This window comes from Melozone crissalis, unplaced genomic scaffold (assembly GCF_028551555.1).
Source record: "Melozone crissalis strain CALT ecotype California unplaced genomic scaffold, PUWL_Pcris_2 ptg000090l_1, whole genome shotgun sequence".
NCBI classification, from domain to species: domain Eukaryota; kingdom Metazoa; phylum Chordata; class Aves; order Passeriformes; family Passerellidae; genus Melozone; species Melozone crissalis.
The window spans coordinates 552,183-567,557 of record NW_026535867.1 but is presented as its reverse complement, the minus strand read 5'-3'; the positions used below and the strand labels follow the sequence as shown (position 1 = coordinate 567,557).

At 46.0% G+C, this 15,375-nt stretch overlaps 1 protein-coding gene across 2 annotated transcripts; it reads left to right on the top strand.

The window, feature by feature from the left end:
- Positions 1 to 204: 204 nt before the first annotated feature.
- On the top strand, positions 205 to 13,526 carry SIK1 (salt inducible kinase 1). 2 transcript variants are annotated; one of them, XM_054291267.1, is made up of 14 exons: positions 205 to 254; positions 472 to 676; positions 1,449 to 1,565; positions 4,153 to 4,216; positions 4,418 to 4,579; positions 4,870 to 4,994; positions 5,109 to 5,232; positions 6,169 to 6,392; positions 6,660 to 6,809; positions 7,399 to 7,521; positions 7,768 to 7,993; positions 8,668 to 8,940; positions 9,448 to 9,682; positions 10,476 to 13,526. In XM_054291267.1, exons 2-14 carry the CDS (start codon positions 524 to 526, stop codon positions 10,894 to 10,896), a joined length of 2,397 nt encoding a protein of 798 aa, XP_054147242.1. In that variant the 5' UTR covers positions 205 to 254; positions 472 to 523; the 3' UTR covers positions 10,897 to 13,526. The 2 variants fall into 2 exon arrangements, with proteins under 2 accessions (XP_054147242.1, XP_054147243.1); XM_054291268.1 differs by lacking the exon at positions 205 to 254 and having other exon boundaries at positions 421 to 676.
- The last annotated feature ends 1,849 nt before the right edge of the window (positions 13,527 to 15,375 follow it).

Genomic DNA, 15,375 nt, shown 5'->3' with positions numbered 1-15,375 from the left:
CAGCCCCGCGCCCGGCCGCGCGTCTCGCTGGCGTCAAAGTGACGTCAATGGGCCCGTCTCGGCTTTCGGCGGTGGGCGGGGGAAGAGGCGGGCGGGGCGGGCGGTGCGCGCATGGAGGCGAGGGGCGGGCAGAGCGGGGGGCCGGGACATCCCGCGTGGTGCCGCCTGCCCCCCGGAGCGCGCTCGCCCCGCCGCACTCACTCACTCACTCACACGCGCGGCCGCCCGCCCTCACAGCCCTGCGCGCCCGCCAGGTACGAGGCGGCTCCAGCGCCGCTCCGCCGGGCTCTGCGCGGCCGCGGGGGGAGCGGGGCCGGCGGCGGCAGCGCGGACGGGGCGGGCAGGGCCGGCGGAGCGGAGCGCGGCTCACGGTGCCGTGTCCGTGCGGGCGCTCCCGTCCTGAGGCGCTGCCGTGTGCGGGCGGGCTCTGCGCGGATGCTCCCGTCCTGAGGCGCTGCCGTGTCCGTGCAGGTGCTGCGCCGATGCTGCCGTCCTGAGGCGCTGCCCGCCCCCCGCCTGAGCCATGGTGATCATGTCGGAGTTCGCCTCGGCGCCCGCGGCCGCGCACGGCCAGCAGCGGCCCCTGCGAGTCGGCTTCTACGACATCGAGAGGACCCTGGGGAAAGGCAACTTCGCCGTGGTCAAGCTGGCCCGGCACAGGGTGACCAAGACGCAGGTGGGTGCGCGGGGCCGGCGCTCGGGGCGCGGGGAGCGGGCGCGGAGCCCCGCGGGTGATGCCGCGCTCCGCGGGACAGCGGCTGCGAGTTCTGCCGCCGTGTGGAATTGAAACTCGGCAAGAATGACTGCAAAAAACCCAGCTCCCGCAGTTCTGTGTTACTGTAACTCTGTTGAGTTACTCTCAGTTTGCTAGAAACGCCGTGCAAATTAAGGATCTCTTGAAGGCTTCAGGCGGTTTTTTTGGGGGTTTTTTTGGTGGTTTTGTTTTTTTGTTTTTTTTTTTTTTCTCCATTCAGTGGTCTTCAAGAACAAAGAACCCGGGGTCTTATTTGCAGAAATAATTTTTTCCTGGACGTGCAGCCGTATTTATATTTCTGGTGCATGTCAAAACCGCCTCAGTCACTACAGCAGGCGATAGTCTGTTACAGGGATCTGTTTTTCACTGGCATGGGACGGATTAAAAGATTTACAGAATCCTGTCCAGTGCTAATTTCTGCAGTTCTGTTCGCTACCTTACGTGTAATCCTTTGACGTAGAAAAAGAAAACGAAAACGTTCTGTGCCGCGAAGTCTGTGCGGTTCAGAAAAACAGAATCAGCTTTGTCAAGTCTGTGCTTTAAAAGCTACTTTAAAAGCTACTTTACTTGGATTTTGTGAGTGGTGTGTTTGTGCGGGGGTGTGTCTTTTTGTGGTTTTTTTTAAGGTATCTTAATAGTGAGAGTACCTGTTTTGTAATACCTGGGGTTGTTTTGTTATTATTTAAATTTGCAGGTTGCAATAAAAATAATAGACAAGACAAGGTTAGACCCAAGCAACCTGGAGAAGATTTATAGAGAAGTTCAGATAATGAAGCTTTTGAATCATCCCCACATTATCAAGCTATATCAGGTAAGAGTCCACCTTTGAAGTGCAGCACGTAGATAAAATATGCTTGTGGTCTCTTGCATGTGATTTTTGCATCTAATACTTGTAGAGAGAAAGCATGTTGAAATACTGAAATACTTTTTGAAAAGCATTTGAAGTAAACTGGATGTCTTCAAAGTCATTCTTCATTCTTTGAACAAGATTCTGGTGTTAGACAGCTTTTTGACAAAATCCATTGTAAAATTTACAAAGTTGAAGCCAGGCCGACGTTTGTTTCAGATTGAGGAATAGGTTAGCTGAACTTCTATCATTAACTTGCTTTTCCTACCTCATCTGCTTTTCCCAGTTTAGAGGACTGGAACTTCTTACTGCTTTAGATAAGAGGAAGACTTAAACTCACATTGGGTGGTAGAGAAGGAAGCACTAAAGTTGAGTTTGCCTTAAGTGGGAAGGATTTAAAATCACCAACAATTAAACCAAATGAATCTAAGTAGAAAGTCTGAGTGGAAATTTAATCAGAGAATTAGATTAGTGAAAAATGAAGGTAGTAAATGTTGGTATCTTAGAATATGTCCAAAAATCACCTGTTTGGTTGTTCTGTTGCAGTTTGCGTAGTTTTGAAAGTGTATTTTAAGTATCTTTCCCCTGCAGAGTTTCACAATATGAATTTTGGTTCAGATTTGTTTAGTTTCTGCACTGATGGATATTTTTAACCGTGGGAACAAATGAATGTGTTGAGCAGAAAGCAGGATCACATTTGTCTTGTGAGCAAGGGCTGCTTTGCAAATTCTAAACCTTAGATCTACGTAGCCTTTGGTGTAAGTTCCTCTCAATCATTTGAACAATGCTTTGTGGATTTAAGGTGGCAGAACAGTTTGGGTTGGAAGGGACCTTTAAAGGTCATCTGGTGCAAGCCCCTGCCATGAGCAGGGCAGAGCTGTCAGTCTTTCTGGACCTGCCTAAAAGGGCAGAGGGGCGAAAGGTGGAGATGGGATGAAGCAGCAGGTCTGAAAGTCCATGTGCAGTAGTAAACAATATTATCAGCTGTGATCTTATTGCTGGCTTTGTTAGCCTAAAAAAATAAAAAAGAACAAAAAAGTTTAATTAACATGTAAGGCTGAAGAGCCAGTAAGGCAGGCGCTTAGGCAAGGCATTATTTTAAAAGACCTTGACACACATGAAGTGTTTGTATTTATAGTGTTAGCCATCATAACAAGAATGATTCTGTGTTGAGGGCTGACGTCAGGGTTGCCCACGGGGCAGTATAGGACACACAGAAACATTCTAACAGTTCGGTTGAGTTCATTTCAGTGGAATGATGTGGGTGAAAATACAGTTTCAGAGCATTTAGAAAAGCAGGTTAAATTCCATCTCGTTGAACCACTTCACTTGATGCAGCAGGTGACGTTGGTAGGGGACCATAATTTCTTTTCAGTGAAGTTTTCTTTTCTTTGTTGTTGTAACTGATGCTTTACCTGTTTGATGGAGGCTGAGAAGCAGAGATGGAATTAGATGACATACCAGTGTAGGGTGTGTGTTCTTGTATTATTTCATCATTGTTTTAGTTTCAGCACCACGTCTTAATTTCATTCAGCTGGCAAGTTTCCCAGAACACTTTCTTTCAGTTTTTTAAACTGGGAACCTCTCTTCCTTTGCTCCTTGTTTGTTTATTTTCATTCCGTGTCTGTGTGTACTTGTAGTGAGGGGAGGACAAGAGTCTTTGAAAAAGGTTACATGTTGGGAGCCTGGAAGTTACAGCCTTTGAAGTAGAATTGAGGCTTTTTGGATTGTTAACCTGTTGTGAGCCTCCTGCTTCAAAACAAAGTATTTGCTCTGTGAGAGGGAAGTGTTTCCAGGGAAATGTTGTATTCTGAAATGCAACATTTCAAAGGTGTGCTGTGGCAACTGAAGATGAACTTGGAAATGCTCAGCATCTCTCATGCATCATTTGGATTTCAGTAATTCTTTTTTATTTTCCTGCAAAGGCAAATATTGTGAAATATCAAAGCAAGTTGATACTAGATTGATAGGCAATATATTGACAGTTGTTGATGTGCATCAAGCACTGCTGTTACACAAACAGCAGCCTGTTATCACTTGCACAGGAGGCTCCCCATGTCCCAGCCAGCTCCAAACAGGAGCAGGGGGTCTGATACCACTTCTTGCTTTGTCCAGCTTGCAGCTAGCCCTGCTGATCTGAGCACCCATTAGCCTTGAAACAAAGAAAACTTTAGATAAACTTCTACGTTTCTTTGTTCAGAATATGTCATAAAACTATTTTTGCATATTTTAACAAAAGGAGAGTGTATGAAATTATCTAAACACTCATCTGCTCTCTTACAGAGATTAGGTGGCTTGGTAATGGTGAGAAGAACAATGGCCTGGGAAGCCATTGTATAATGTAGGCACATAAGCCTTGATTTGTTATCTTTTTCATTACCAGTTTGCTTGGAAAGAACTCTGTGGTGCAAAATTAGATGCTTTTACTGCCAGCTGCTGCAGCAAATATGAATTTGAATGGATATGTTTGAGAATTCACATAGAAAAATAAATGAAACTATAGAGCTCTGGTTATTTTTTTTTCAAATTGTGTTCTTTCATGTCTTCACAGGTTATGGAGACAAAGGATATGCTGTACATTGTTACTGAGTTTGCAAAGAATGGAGAAATGTTTGGTAAGTCCTCACTGACAGAGCTCACAGTTCCTTAGATTTAGAAACCCATGGCTTTATTTTGTCATTCCTGAGCAACAGATACATTCTGATTAAAAACCTGGGGCTTGTGTTGTCAGCTGTCAAACAGCAAGCACAGCACCTGCAGGATTATGACAGATTTCCTTGGGGTGTTTCTAAACCCTCTCTGATTTTTTCTTGCAGATCACCTGACCTCCAACGGGCACCTGAGCGAGAGCGAAGCACGGAAGAAGTTCTGGCAGATTCTCTCAGCTGTGGAATATTGTCACAGCCACCACATTGTGCACAGGGATCTCAAAACAGAGAACCTCCTGCTGGATGCTAACATGAATATCAAATTAGCAGGTACTAGGAAATAGGGGGTCACTTTATAAAGAACATCAGGCGTGTTGTTTAGACATTTGGGTTTCCCTAGGATGATCCTGTAAATGTGTTTGTGTTTCTGTAAGTGAAAATAAAACAAAGAGTTACAGATATTTCTTGGAACAGATTTTGTGAACAGAAGGGAGTAGCTTAAATGAATAGGCAAAAAACAAAGCAACACATCTGTTCCTTTCTCTCCATTTTATGCTACTTCTGAAATAGTATGTGGTTGAGTGCTGTTGTCTTACCCCAGATTTTCACCTTTATTTCAGACTTTGGCTTTGGAAACTTTTACAAGTCGGGAGAGCCCCTCTCCACTTGGTGTGGAAGCCCACCCTACGCAGCTCCAGAAGTTTTCGAAGGCAAAGAATATGAAGGACCTCACCTTGACATATGGGTGAGCTTGCTGTTCCTCAGAAACTGCATTTCACACCTTGTGAGGGTCTGTGGGCCCTCAGAATCGTTGCTTTTCCTGGAGTCACTGATGTGCTGTGCTGTTTTCTATTGGCAGAGCCTTGGCGTGGTTCTGTACGTCCTTGTCTGCGGTTCTCTGCCTTTTGATGGACCCAATTTACCAACTCTGAGGCAAAGGGTGCTGGAGGGGCGGTTCCGCATCCCCTACTTCATGTCCGAAGGTGCTTTTATTTTCAGATCCTTAATGTTAGAACAGGTGCTACAAAGGAGTAACTATCCAGTTTGCAGCTGGCAATTATTTTGTTTTTTATGTATCCAGTAGTTTCTGTAGGACAGAAGATGTTTTCTTTTCTGGGATCTGCTTTGTGGTGCATCTAAAAAGCTGTACTTTCCTTTCTTAGAATATCCCTATGGATTACAAAAATACTTGACTCCCTAGCTGGAGTAATAATCACTCAGAAAAGAGAGAAAACAGGATTTTAATGAGACTAGCCTGCAATGCTGACATAGGTGTAGTTCTCCTAAGATATTTTAGCCATGCAGAAGGGGTGTTCCAGTGTGGCTGTGCTGCCAAGGAGAGCAGGAATAGTGGGACTCAGCAGTGTTTCCTGAGAACTCCAACAGTCTGATGAGAAACGTGAAACTGGAGAGTGTTATCACCTCTCTCTGATTTGGTTTCAAAACCAAGTGAACGTGCCTCTGTTGTCACGTGGAGATAACTGCTGAAGTCTGAAGTTTATCAGTTATGGCCATGAACAGCTTTATTTCCTGGTTATAAGTAAATAAGCAATATAGGGCCAGGACCAGGAAGTTGTATGTGATGGGGTTCTGTGCTAAGTTCTGACCTATTTTATGTGCATGTAATGCCATCAGACCTGCATCCTCTCAAAACCAGCTCTTGTACAAGGTGCAAGGCCGCCTGGTATCCAGTACAGCTTCATTTCCTGCAGTGAGATATTGTTTTTGTGATATGCATGTTAACATCTCTTGTGCTGTCTGGAATATCTGATAGTCAGATCAGTCATCAGCTGCACCCAAACCTTTAATTCCTGTTTTCATAGGCATCTTACACTGTTGCTGGGAAGTGTTCTTAGCAGTGACCTGGGCTGTTACATTTTTGCCCCTTGCTCATGAGTTTGTCTTTCTTTGTCACCCAGACTGTGAAACACTAATCCGGCGGATGCTGGTTGTGGACCCAACCAAGCGGATAACCATCTCCCAGATCAAGCAGCACAAGTGGATGCAGTCTGACCCCTCCCTTCAGCAGCAGCAGTCCTTGTCCTTCTCCATGCAAAACTACAACTCCAACCTGGGCGACTACAACGAGCAGGTCCTCGGGATCATGCAAACCCTTGGCATCGACAGGCAGAGGACTGTGGAGGTGAGTTCTTGCCCTTTAGATACATCTCCACCAGATACATCTCTTGCCCTTCAGATACCTCTCCAGTGACCACCAGAATGCCAGCGGTGCAGTCATGGGTCATTTAGTGAGTGGCTTTGATCTGGTGTCACAGCATAAAATCCTCACTGCCCTTCTGGATTTTGCTTGGTTTTTCGAGCCTGCTACTCTAAGCCCTTAGTGATGAGTTTTGGCTGCTTACATCCTGAGTTACCTGTGACTCAAAAAGGCCCTTCCAATCTCTTCCAGTCCCTGCAGAACAGCAGCTACAACCATTTTGCTGCCATTTATTACCTGCTGCTGGAGCGCCTGAAGGAGTACCGGAGCAGCCAGGTGTCCACTCGGCCGGCAGCCGGCCGGCAGCCGCGGCCCCGGAGCTCCGAGATCACCAACGCTGAGGTGAGCAGAGGCACCTCTGCATCTCCCTTTCCATGCAGCTGCCAAGCTTCTGAAAACCATTTCTGATAGTGGTGCCCTCTGACAGGACACAGCCTGCTGTTCTTCAGCAGGAGGCTGAGTGAATATTAATGCCCTGTTTCCTAGCAAGTGACCGCGGGTCATGGTCCAAAGAATAGTCTGCCTCCAGTGCAGGTCAATAATGAGCCACAGGATTAGACTTCTCATGGAAATCTGCCCTTTTAGGCATGGCTTGGTTATGCTTCTTTGTTGCATATCCTGTAGAAGTACTCCATGAGTCACTTAATGTGTTTTTCTGACATTCATTTTATTTTCTTCGCCCCCATCCCTTTAAAGTGTGGTTTGGGTGCCTCTGCAAATTGCACTTCCAGTTAAATTGCCTAACTTAGGAGGAGGAGGAGTTCTGTGTTTGTGTTGGCATTGATGGATTAGCTTTGTTCGTTTTCATAGAAAGCATGTGGAGAGAGCTTGCAGGGAAGGTGGCTCTGAAATTGTGTGACTCTCCAGTATCTGAAAAGTCACGTGGAACTGCAGTGTGTATGATGGCTTCTGTGCATCGCTCTCTCTCCAGATGCCTCAGGACACTCTCACTAGTGAAACCCTGCGATCATCTCTGCTTTACCAGCAACCTCAGAGCCTGATTCAGCCATCCTTGCAGGCAGAAATGGACTGTGACATAAGCAACCCATTACAGGTTGGTGTTCCCTGATAAACTCTGTGTTGCTTCTTTTTTTCTCATTGTTCTGCCAATCCACAACAATGGGGGTTGTGACTTTTGTTCTCTCCCTCCTATGTTTGGTTTGGCATTTGGCCACATTGTCACGTAGCCTCTCTAACAATATTCCTGCTGGAGACATGCCACAGAATTGTGGAGAGTATTAAAAGGTAGTGCAGAAATAAGGAAAAGACCCTGAAGTCTGTGATCTGGCATGTTTTCCAGCCTGTGTTCTTCCCTGTGGACACCAACTTCAACGGGCTCTTCCGGAACCGCTCCATCTCCCCGAACAGCCTGCTGGAGACCACCATCAGCGAGGAAGTGAGGCAAGAGAAGGAGCTGGAAGATGAAATTAAGGCATATGACCACCCCATCTGCATCCCTAGCAACACCAGCAGGAGGCACACCCTGGCAGAAGTGACCACCCATTTCTATCAGCATGTCCCTCCATGTAAGTAAGTCTGGGAGAGATGAAGGGTGTCTGTAGGTAGGGGAAAAGAGCAGAGAAGGAGTGCCATAGAGCCCAGGGAGAGTGTGCTGATTTTACCTTGACTGGGGTAGGAAAGCCTAGAAAAGAGGTTTGTACTCTGCCCTCCAGTTCTGTCTTCCTACAGATAAGCAGGGCCCTTAGGGAAGAGAAGTTGTGCTATTGTATTTCACCTAGATCTCTTCAGAGGGGAGCATGCTCATAAGCAGGTCACAAACCTGGTCTGTTTGCTTCTGCTGTTGTACTGGGGGACGGAAAAGTGCCTGAATTTAACAAAAAACACCTCACTGATTGAGTTTGGTACATACCCAGACCCTGTGAACCAACTAAATAAGCTCAGCTGTTCACAAAACAGTAATCCTGGTTGTGCTAAAAAACACTGTGTGCCTGATCCAGCACAGCCTGGTGATGCTGGTGCTGCTGGCCAGCTGGACAGGAGCCCAAACTGAGCTTATTTGTTGATTTGTTGACCCCTTGCTGGAGTCAAGCCCTGGGACAACAGGAGTTGCTGGACACCTCTCCAGCTCGAGGCTGTTTATTAGTGCCAGTGTAGGTGGGCAGAAGGCTCTGATGTCATGTTTGTTCCTTCCTGTACTCATCTTGGGAATGTTCTTTCTCTCCTTCCTTCCCTTCCATAGGTATAGTCATTTCCTCCTCTGCCAGCCCCACAGAGGGAACTAGCTCAGACAGCTGCCTTACTTCATCTTCAAATGACAGCTCAGTGGCCCTGAGCAGCTGTTTGGCAGGTCAAGTAATGACAAGCCCGGCCACAGCGAGGATGACGTCGCCTTTCCTTGCTTCCCAGTCTGACGCTCCCGTGTTACAAGTCCAGGGCTGCATGGGAGGTGCTTCTCTCCTGCCTGTCAGCTTCCAAGAAGGAAGGCGAGCATCTGATACCTCATTAACTCAAGGTAATGCCTTCCTGGCCTTGTTGCTGGGGAGTTGCACCCTCCCAAAGCCACTGGGAAAGGGTAGGGTGCAGGGAGACTGCTGCCCATTAGTGTCACACTGAGGCTGCACACCTGGATGTTCTGCCTCCTGTGTTCACGGGCCCTGAGGGAAGGTGGGATGCCCTGGGGAAAGGTTCTCAGACACTGATTCAGCCTGCCCATGGAGATATTTCTGCTGCCGTGAGTGGGATGGCAGGCTCCACCTTCCTCCTAAAATACGGAGTGCACAACGTCATGATTTCTCTCAGGCTTTTCCTTTGCCATGCACGTCCATCCGCACAAGGGTGCAGCTGTCCCAGTCCCTGTTACACTACCTAAATCCTGCTCTGACCACCACGCAGAGGGTGAGCTGGAGTCTCTTCCAGCCCAGTTCTCCCACCCAGCAAGGCAGTGCCCAGGAAGGCTGATCTGTACTGTAGGCAAACAGGAGGAGGATTAAAGTGCATTTCTTTTCCTCGTGTCCCACAGGCTTGAAGGCTTTTAGGCAGCAGCTGCGGAAGAACGCTCGAGCCAAGGGGTTCCTCGGCTTGAATAAAATCAAAGGCTTTGCTCGGCAGGTGTGTCAGTCCTCCTCCTCCTCTCGGGCAGCAAGGAGTGCCATGAGCCCTTTCCAGCACACGCAGCCCAACACCTGCTTGTACAGCAGCAGCGGGAGCAGCAGAGAGGGGAGAAGCCTCCTGGAGGAAGTGCTGCAGCAGCAGAGGTGAGGGAGGAGCTTTGGTGCCTTTTCATTGCGTTTGCTTTGGGTTAAGGGCAAGCAAGGAGGGGTAAACACAGCAGAAGAGGTTGGGGGTTTGGTCACTGGGGGTTCCTGCCATCCATCTTTGCTGTGTGGCAGTGGGTAAACTGCTCGGCTTCCTTTGTGGCTTCCTGCCCTGGCACATGTAACACAGGACGTGCAATTCCACTCAAAAATCTCAATGTTCAAATATTTGGAGGTTGCTGAATTGAGAAGCAGTTTGGTAGTGTGGGGGAAAACATTGCTTCTCCCCTACTGCAAGCTGTGTTTTTCTTTGTTAGTTTTGGGAATGATTTCTTTCCTCCTCTGCCTCCTCCTGTAATTTTCCCATGGCAAGGAAGTGAGACCTTGTAATTTGGAAAAGTTACAGCCCACAAAGGAGGCACAGTTCCAGTGGCCTCAAATGTCATGTGTGGTGGCACCTCTTCATTCCCATAGAAGCGAGATGGAAAATTGAGCTTCCGGTTTATCTGCACACATTGTCTCTAGAACATCTATTATTAGGTGGCCAAATCGTGACCAGATAAACTTGGTTGTGACAGTTGCCCTCTGACAGAAGGGGTAGGGAATTCTGACAGAATGAGGGAAAGCCTGGCACAGGCAGCTTGCTTTGACTGTGCTGGCTGGGCTAAGGAGAGGTTTGATAGAGAGAAGGAAACAAAGGAGAAAGTTATGGTCAAGGTTAGGGGCAAGAAAGGAAGGAATAGAACATGAAATAGGAATAGAACTAACCTCTTCCCCCTTGGATTTTGTTCAGAATGCTCCAGTTCCAGCATCACCAACTGCTCCAAACAGCTTGTCCCCAGACCTCCCAGACACCCGCGGCAAGCAGCATCCCCTCCTCTGACGGAACCTGCAAAGCCTCCAACTCCATTCTGCTGTCAGAGCTGCAAAGAGAGAACTCCTTTGAGCTGGCCTTTGCTGGCAGCAGCCAACTGCTCCAACCTCATTTCCTGGGGCTGAGCGTGTCCCCGGTGTCATCGGCCGCTCACCTGCTGGACACTCACCTGTACATCAGCAGCAGCAGCAGCGCGGCCCCGCTGGCCGCCCCCTTCTCGCAGCAGCAGAGCTTCTCCACGCCATCCCCGAGCTATGACACTGTCACCCTGCAGCACGGGGACTGTGAGATGGAGGATCTGACTTCCAGCCAGCTGGGCAAGTTTGTGCTGGTCAAGTGAGAGCTTCGGGCAGCTCTCCTTGCGGGGGAGCTTTCACCGCTGCTCCGTGGCTGGCTGGCGGCACGGGGACGAGTGACTCTCAGAAGCAATAAATTTTGAAGTATGTGAAGAGGCTGTCTGGCTCAGAAAGCTGGCAACTTTATGGGACTGAAACAAGCAATATGTATGTCTTTTTGCTTCTACTATTCTTGCACTGAACAAATACGAATAGAAACTGATTTTTTTTTTTTTTAAAAGGAAAAAAAATAGTGATGGGGCAGATGGGTGGGGCATTTGTGGGGGCAGGGAGGGATGTGGTTGGGGAAGAACTCTTCGGTACTGTACTCAAGTCAGACCAATACAGCTCTGCTGTTATGCAAGATTAGCAGCTGTCAGTAGTGGTGACACAGCAGGGAGAGGCTTTTCAAAGAAGGGACCAGAGCCTCCCTTTTTCACAATATTCATTTATGGGTTTGTGAAGATGATTACCTCTTTAAAAAAAAAAAAAATAAACAGAAAACCAGTGGCATGCAGCATTATGCATTCATAGGAGACAAAAATGGAAGCATTGCCATTTGTTGTTTTTCCTTTTCCCTCCTGTTAACACTCATTTTATTTAAAGGAACCAACATCCCCATTCCACACCTCCCAGATACACATACTTTAAATGAAAACTGTGAACTTCTTGCTTGATACATCAGCTGGAAAAGCTCAGCATGCCCTTCTAATTAGTACAGAAGCAGTAACTATTGGAAATGTATCCCTTGGTAATCAGGATCCAAATTGCATAATGCCTGGTCTTTTGCAGGGATGTTTGTTTGGGAGTGGCGTGTGTGTACATATACACAGGTGCACACATGCCCATATTTTGTTGGTCTGGGTAATCTTTAGGAATCTTTTTATAAACTCTAAGTTTATTCATATTCTTGCCGAGGCACTGAGGAGGGAAGCAGCAGCACCTGTGGGGTAATGGGAAGGGTTTTCTTTTTAAAAAGCCCTCCTGGAGGTTGCCTACAAAATTGCCTGAGGGGTATTTCTTAGTGCTGCACATCGTTATTTCCGCTGCTAATTATGTTTTTATGCATTTCATTATCAGGGTCCAAACAGAACTGACTCTTGGGGAAATGTGCAATATTGAGGTTATAATTATATACTGACAAAGACAAAAGGAATAGGCTAGAACAGAATTCTACTCTAATGGAGCTTTTTCTGAACAAAACTGTATTAAAAGTGAGTAAAACAGCACAATCTTTGGGTGTTTGTTTTTGGTTGGTTTGTTTTTTGGCATATTAGCAAAACGAGGTTTTGCATTAGGTAGGTGTTTTTTCGTATGGTTTTTAATGCTGTATATGTATATAAATAGGAAGCAGAAAACTATATAACACTAGTTATTTTTTATATTTTGTAATATGCTTCTGTTGTGTTTCTGGTATAAACCCCGAGTCCCCTCCTGAGACAGACCATGACTTCTGTTGGTATCAATAGAGGTTGTGCTGAGGTTTAAAGGGGAGGACAGGCTGTGCTCCTACAGACATGACTTGGGGAGTGCAGGCAAACTTTGGAAGCAGGTGAGCAGACAGTGAGACAGCTTGGCTGGGAGCTGCCATCCGAGTGTCAGAGTGTAGCTGCATTCTGTCTAAATGCTTAAAGGACCCATCTCCCTAGTATGACACAGGGTGCCTTCAAGTTACCTTGGCTTCATGCAACCTGCAGTATTACACATTTGCAAATAATATAGAGACCTGTTTTGGGGTTTTTTTGGGTTTTCTTTTTTGTTTGGTTTGTTTAGCTGTTGTTGTTTTTTTTTTTTAAGGAAAAAATAAAAAAGCCAAAGATTGACCAGGTTAATTGGTGGGAGTAGGAAGAGTTGAAGATGTCATGTGGCTGTGTCTGTGGCTCTCCATAAACAACCTCTTTATCTGTGTGTTGTATCTGTGTGTCTGTATTGGTGCATCTCCAGCTTGCCACTGCTGCTCCATGGTCTGGAAGCTTCAAAGTGACAGAAAATTGCTCGAGTTGAACTCCTGTTAATGAGTGGTGCCTTGCAGCAGAGAAAACACCAAAGTCTCATGCTCATTTGTAGTGTGGGTTTAAAAGAAAACAAACAAACAACCCCCCAAAAAACCCAACCCAAAAAAGAGATTGCATGGAGATGGCTGGAGAGGAGGGCAAGAAGAAGCCAGCTTGTCACAAAGCAGCAACTTGGCCTTCAGTTTTGGAAGGGGTAGAACATGTACTTAAACCACAGAACTTCCTCCTCAATTTGTGTTTTGTTTAATGCCATGGATCTAAAGGCCACAGATTCTTTTGTTTCCTGTCCTGAGCAATGACAAGCACTTTACTTTCATAGTATTTTTTTTTCTTTTCCAATTGCTGTAGAACCTCTTTGGAATTCTTGCTGGAGCAGAAGAGGTCATTTTAAAAGTCTGGGTTTTTTTTTTGTAGATATCTTGACAGTGCTGTTCTGCAGACTGCAATGCAATAGGGTATTTAAAGACACTACGTGATTGGTTTAATTGAGATGTATAGTTTATTTTTTATCATGACTGAACAATCATTTTATTTCTTATGTTAAAATGAGAGGTGTACACCAAAATGATTAGTTGATGTGTTTTATTTAATATTTAAATAAAAAATGTTTTAAAATTGTTGTGATTCTGTGCAGTATCTTCACCCAGTGCTCTTATGATACATAGTCAAGACTCATTTTCAAGCCAAACTCCATAGGACATTGCTGACACTTTCTATTACATCCTAAATGAAGAGGGATGGTGGGCCTACAAATCTGATAATGGGATATTGAGCGTTTTGCTGGTAGGCAATCTGTCTGAATTCACCAAGTCTGTGGTAATCGGGTTATAAAATGCAGCAGGACCAGAGAGAGGTCTGGGCAGTGGTGGTGTCACCAGATGGACACTCCCTCCCTTCCTCCCTCTGTGTCACCTTCAGCTGGGACAGCCCAGCCAGATTAGGGCAGTTCCTGAGAGAGAGCAAAGGGAGGGAGGGAGTCACAGGGGAGAGTGCATTGTGTCTTGTAAAATATAACTCGAGTGTTAAAAACATACTGAAAGGGCTTTGTATACAGCTCATGCAGTCACAATGAGAGCAAGGAAGGATTTTGGCTGCAAAGGGACCCCTAAATATTGACAAGCTTTAGTTTGACCTGACAAACACTCAGAGAAAAAACAAAAAAAAAACCAACAACCAATGTTATTTTTTTAAAAGAAATTAAAGATCAAATTTTTTTTCTCTTTTTCTCTACCCTGGAGTTTTTATTTTAAACTCTACCTATCACATTTTGAAGGAAAGAGAGAGTGATGGAAAGGTAAATCCAAGAAGTTAAACAGAAGCTTGTGGGGAAACAGTGATAATATTTACTTATTTTGCTTTCTAAAGCAGTTGTTTGCTGAGCTGGAATTTGTAGAGCTCTTTGTGCATTTGCTGTGACTCCTGAACTGATAGAAAAGTGTCACACACAGGTTTTTCCAGGGTTATGTTTTCAACATGACCATCCAAAGTTAGGAATTTTGCAACTCTTAAAAAATAATGTATACGTTCTACATAATCTTTACTTAGGTTTTAGTATGACCTGACTTAAGGATAATCCTAACTGTTGTTTTCAGCTGGGTTCTCAGGGCATTATTTTAAACTCCAGTAATTCTGAGAAATTTGAGAAAGTCACTTCTTAATGGATACAAATCAGTGCAGCTCCACCAACTTTCATTGACATCACTGACCCTTGGATATAAAGGGATCCTGCCAGCATCATGATTTCTGTGAAATGGTAGGAAAAACAAGTACAAAGAAACCCTGGGAGTCTGGATTCAGTTTCCATGCGTACACTGTTTTCACTCTTGGTGCTTTAGTCACTGTCTTCCTTCCTTTCCTCTGAAATCTGTCTCTGCTCCTGTTCACAGCATTTGTTTTTGTCTTTAACATCTCTCAAGATGCTGTTTTTCTAGCTTTCATTTCTCACATTACAACTTGGTACCTTCCCTTTCTCCCTCAGTCCAGGACTGGGGTTTTTCCCCCGCCGCTCAGATGGAACAGATGCTGGCAAGTTTAGCACAACCCCAGAAGTGAATGATCAAACCTTGATTGTTTTTTTCTTCAGAAAGGAAATGCCTAGAGCTGGCAGGAGATGCCAGACTGGTAGCAGTAAAAAACACAGGCTGTTTTTGCACTGAGCAGGCTGAGCACAGCCAGCCAGCCAAGCACTCTGGTGCCAAGGTCCAGCCACGGCAGTAGGGACTCTCACCTGCCCCTCTCCTCCTGCAGGTGACCCATAACTCATCCCCACCACCTTCTCCTTCACTGTGCCCAGCACAGCAGCCACACCTCAGCAAGGAAAGGAATCCCTCTTGGCAAAAGCCATGGTTGTGTAATGCTGGCCTGTGTCTGCTGGAAGGGGGAAGCAGCAGAAGGGAGAGCAGTTGAACGAACGAAATGATGGAGCAGGAGATGGAAAGTGATGGGTGCTTCCTTTTTACTCATCCTGCA

What these genes read in the sequence shown, in the direction of transcription:
- SIK1 (XM_054291267.1), top strand. Translation starts at nt 524, where the DNA reads ATGGTGATCATGTCGGAGTTCGCCTCGGCGCCCGCGGCCGCGCACGGC. An exon ending in ACATAAGCAACCCATTACAG is followed by an intron (nt 7,522 to 7,767) that starts GTTGGTGTTCCC and finishes CATGTTTTCCAG; the next exon opens with CCTGTGTTCTTCCCTGTGGA. An exon ending in CTATCAGCATGTCCCTCCAT is followed by an intron (nt 7,994 to 8,667) that starts GTAAGTAAGTCT and finishes TCCCTTCCATAG; the next exon opens with GTATAGTCATTTCCTCCTCT.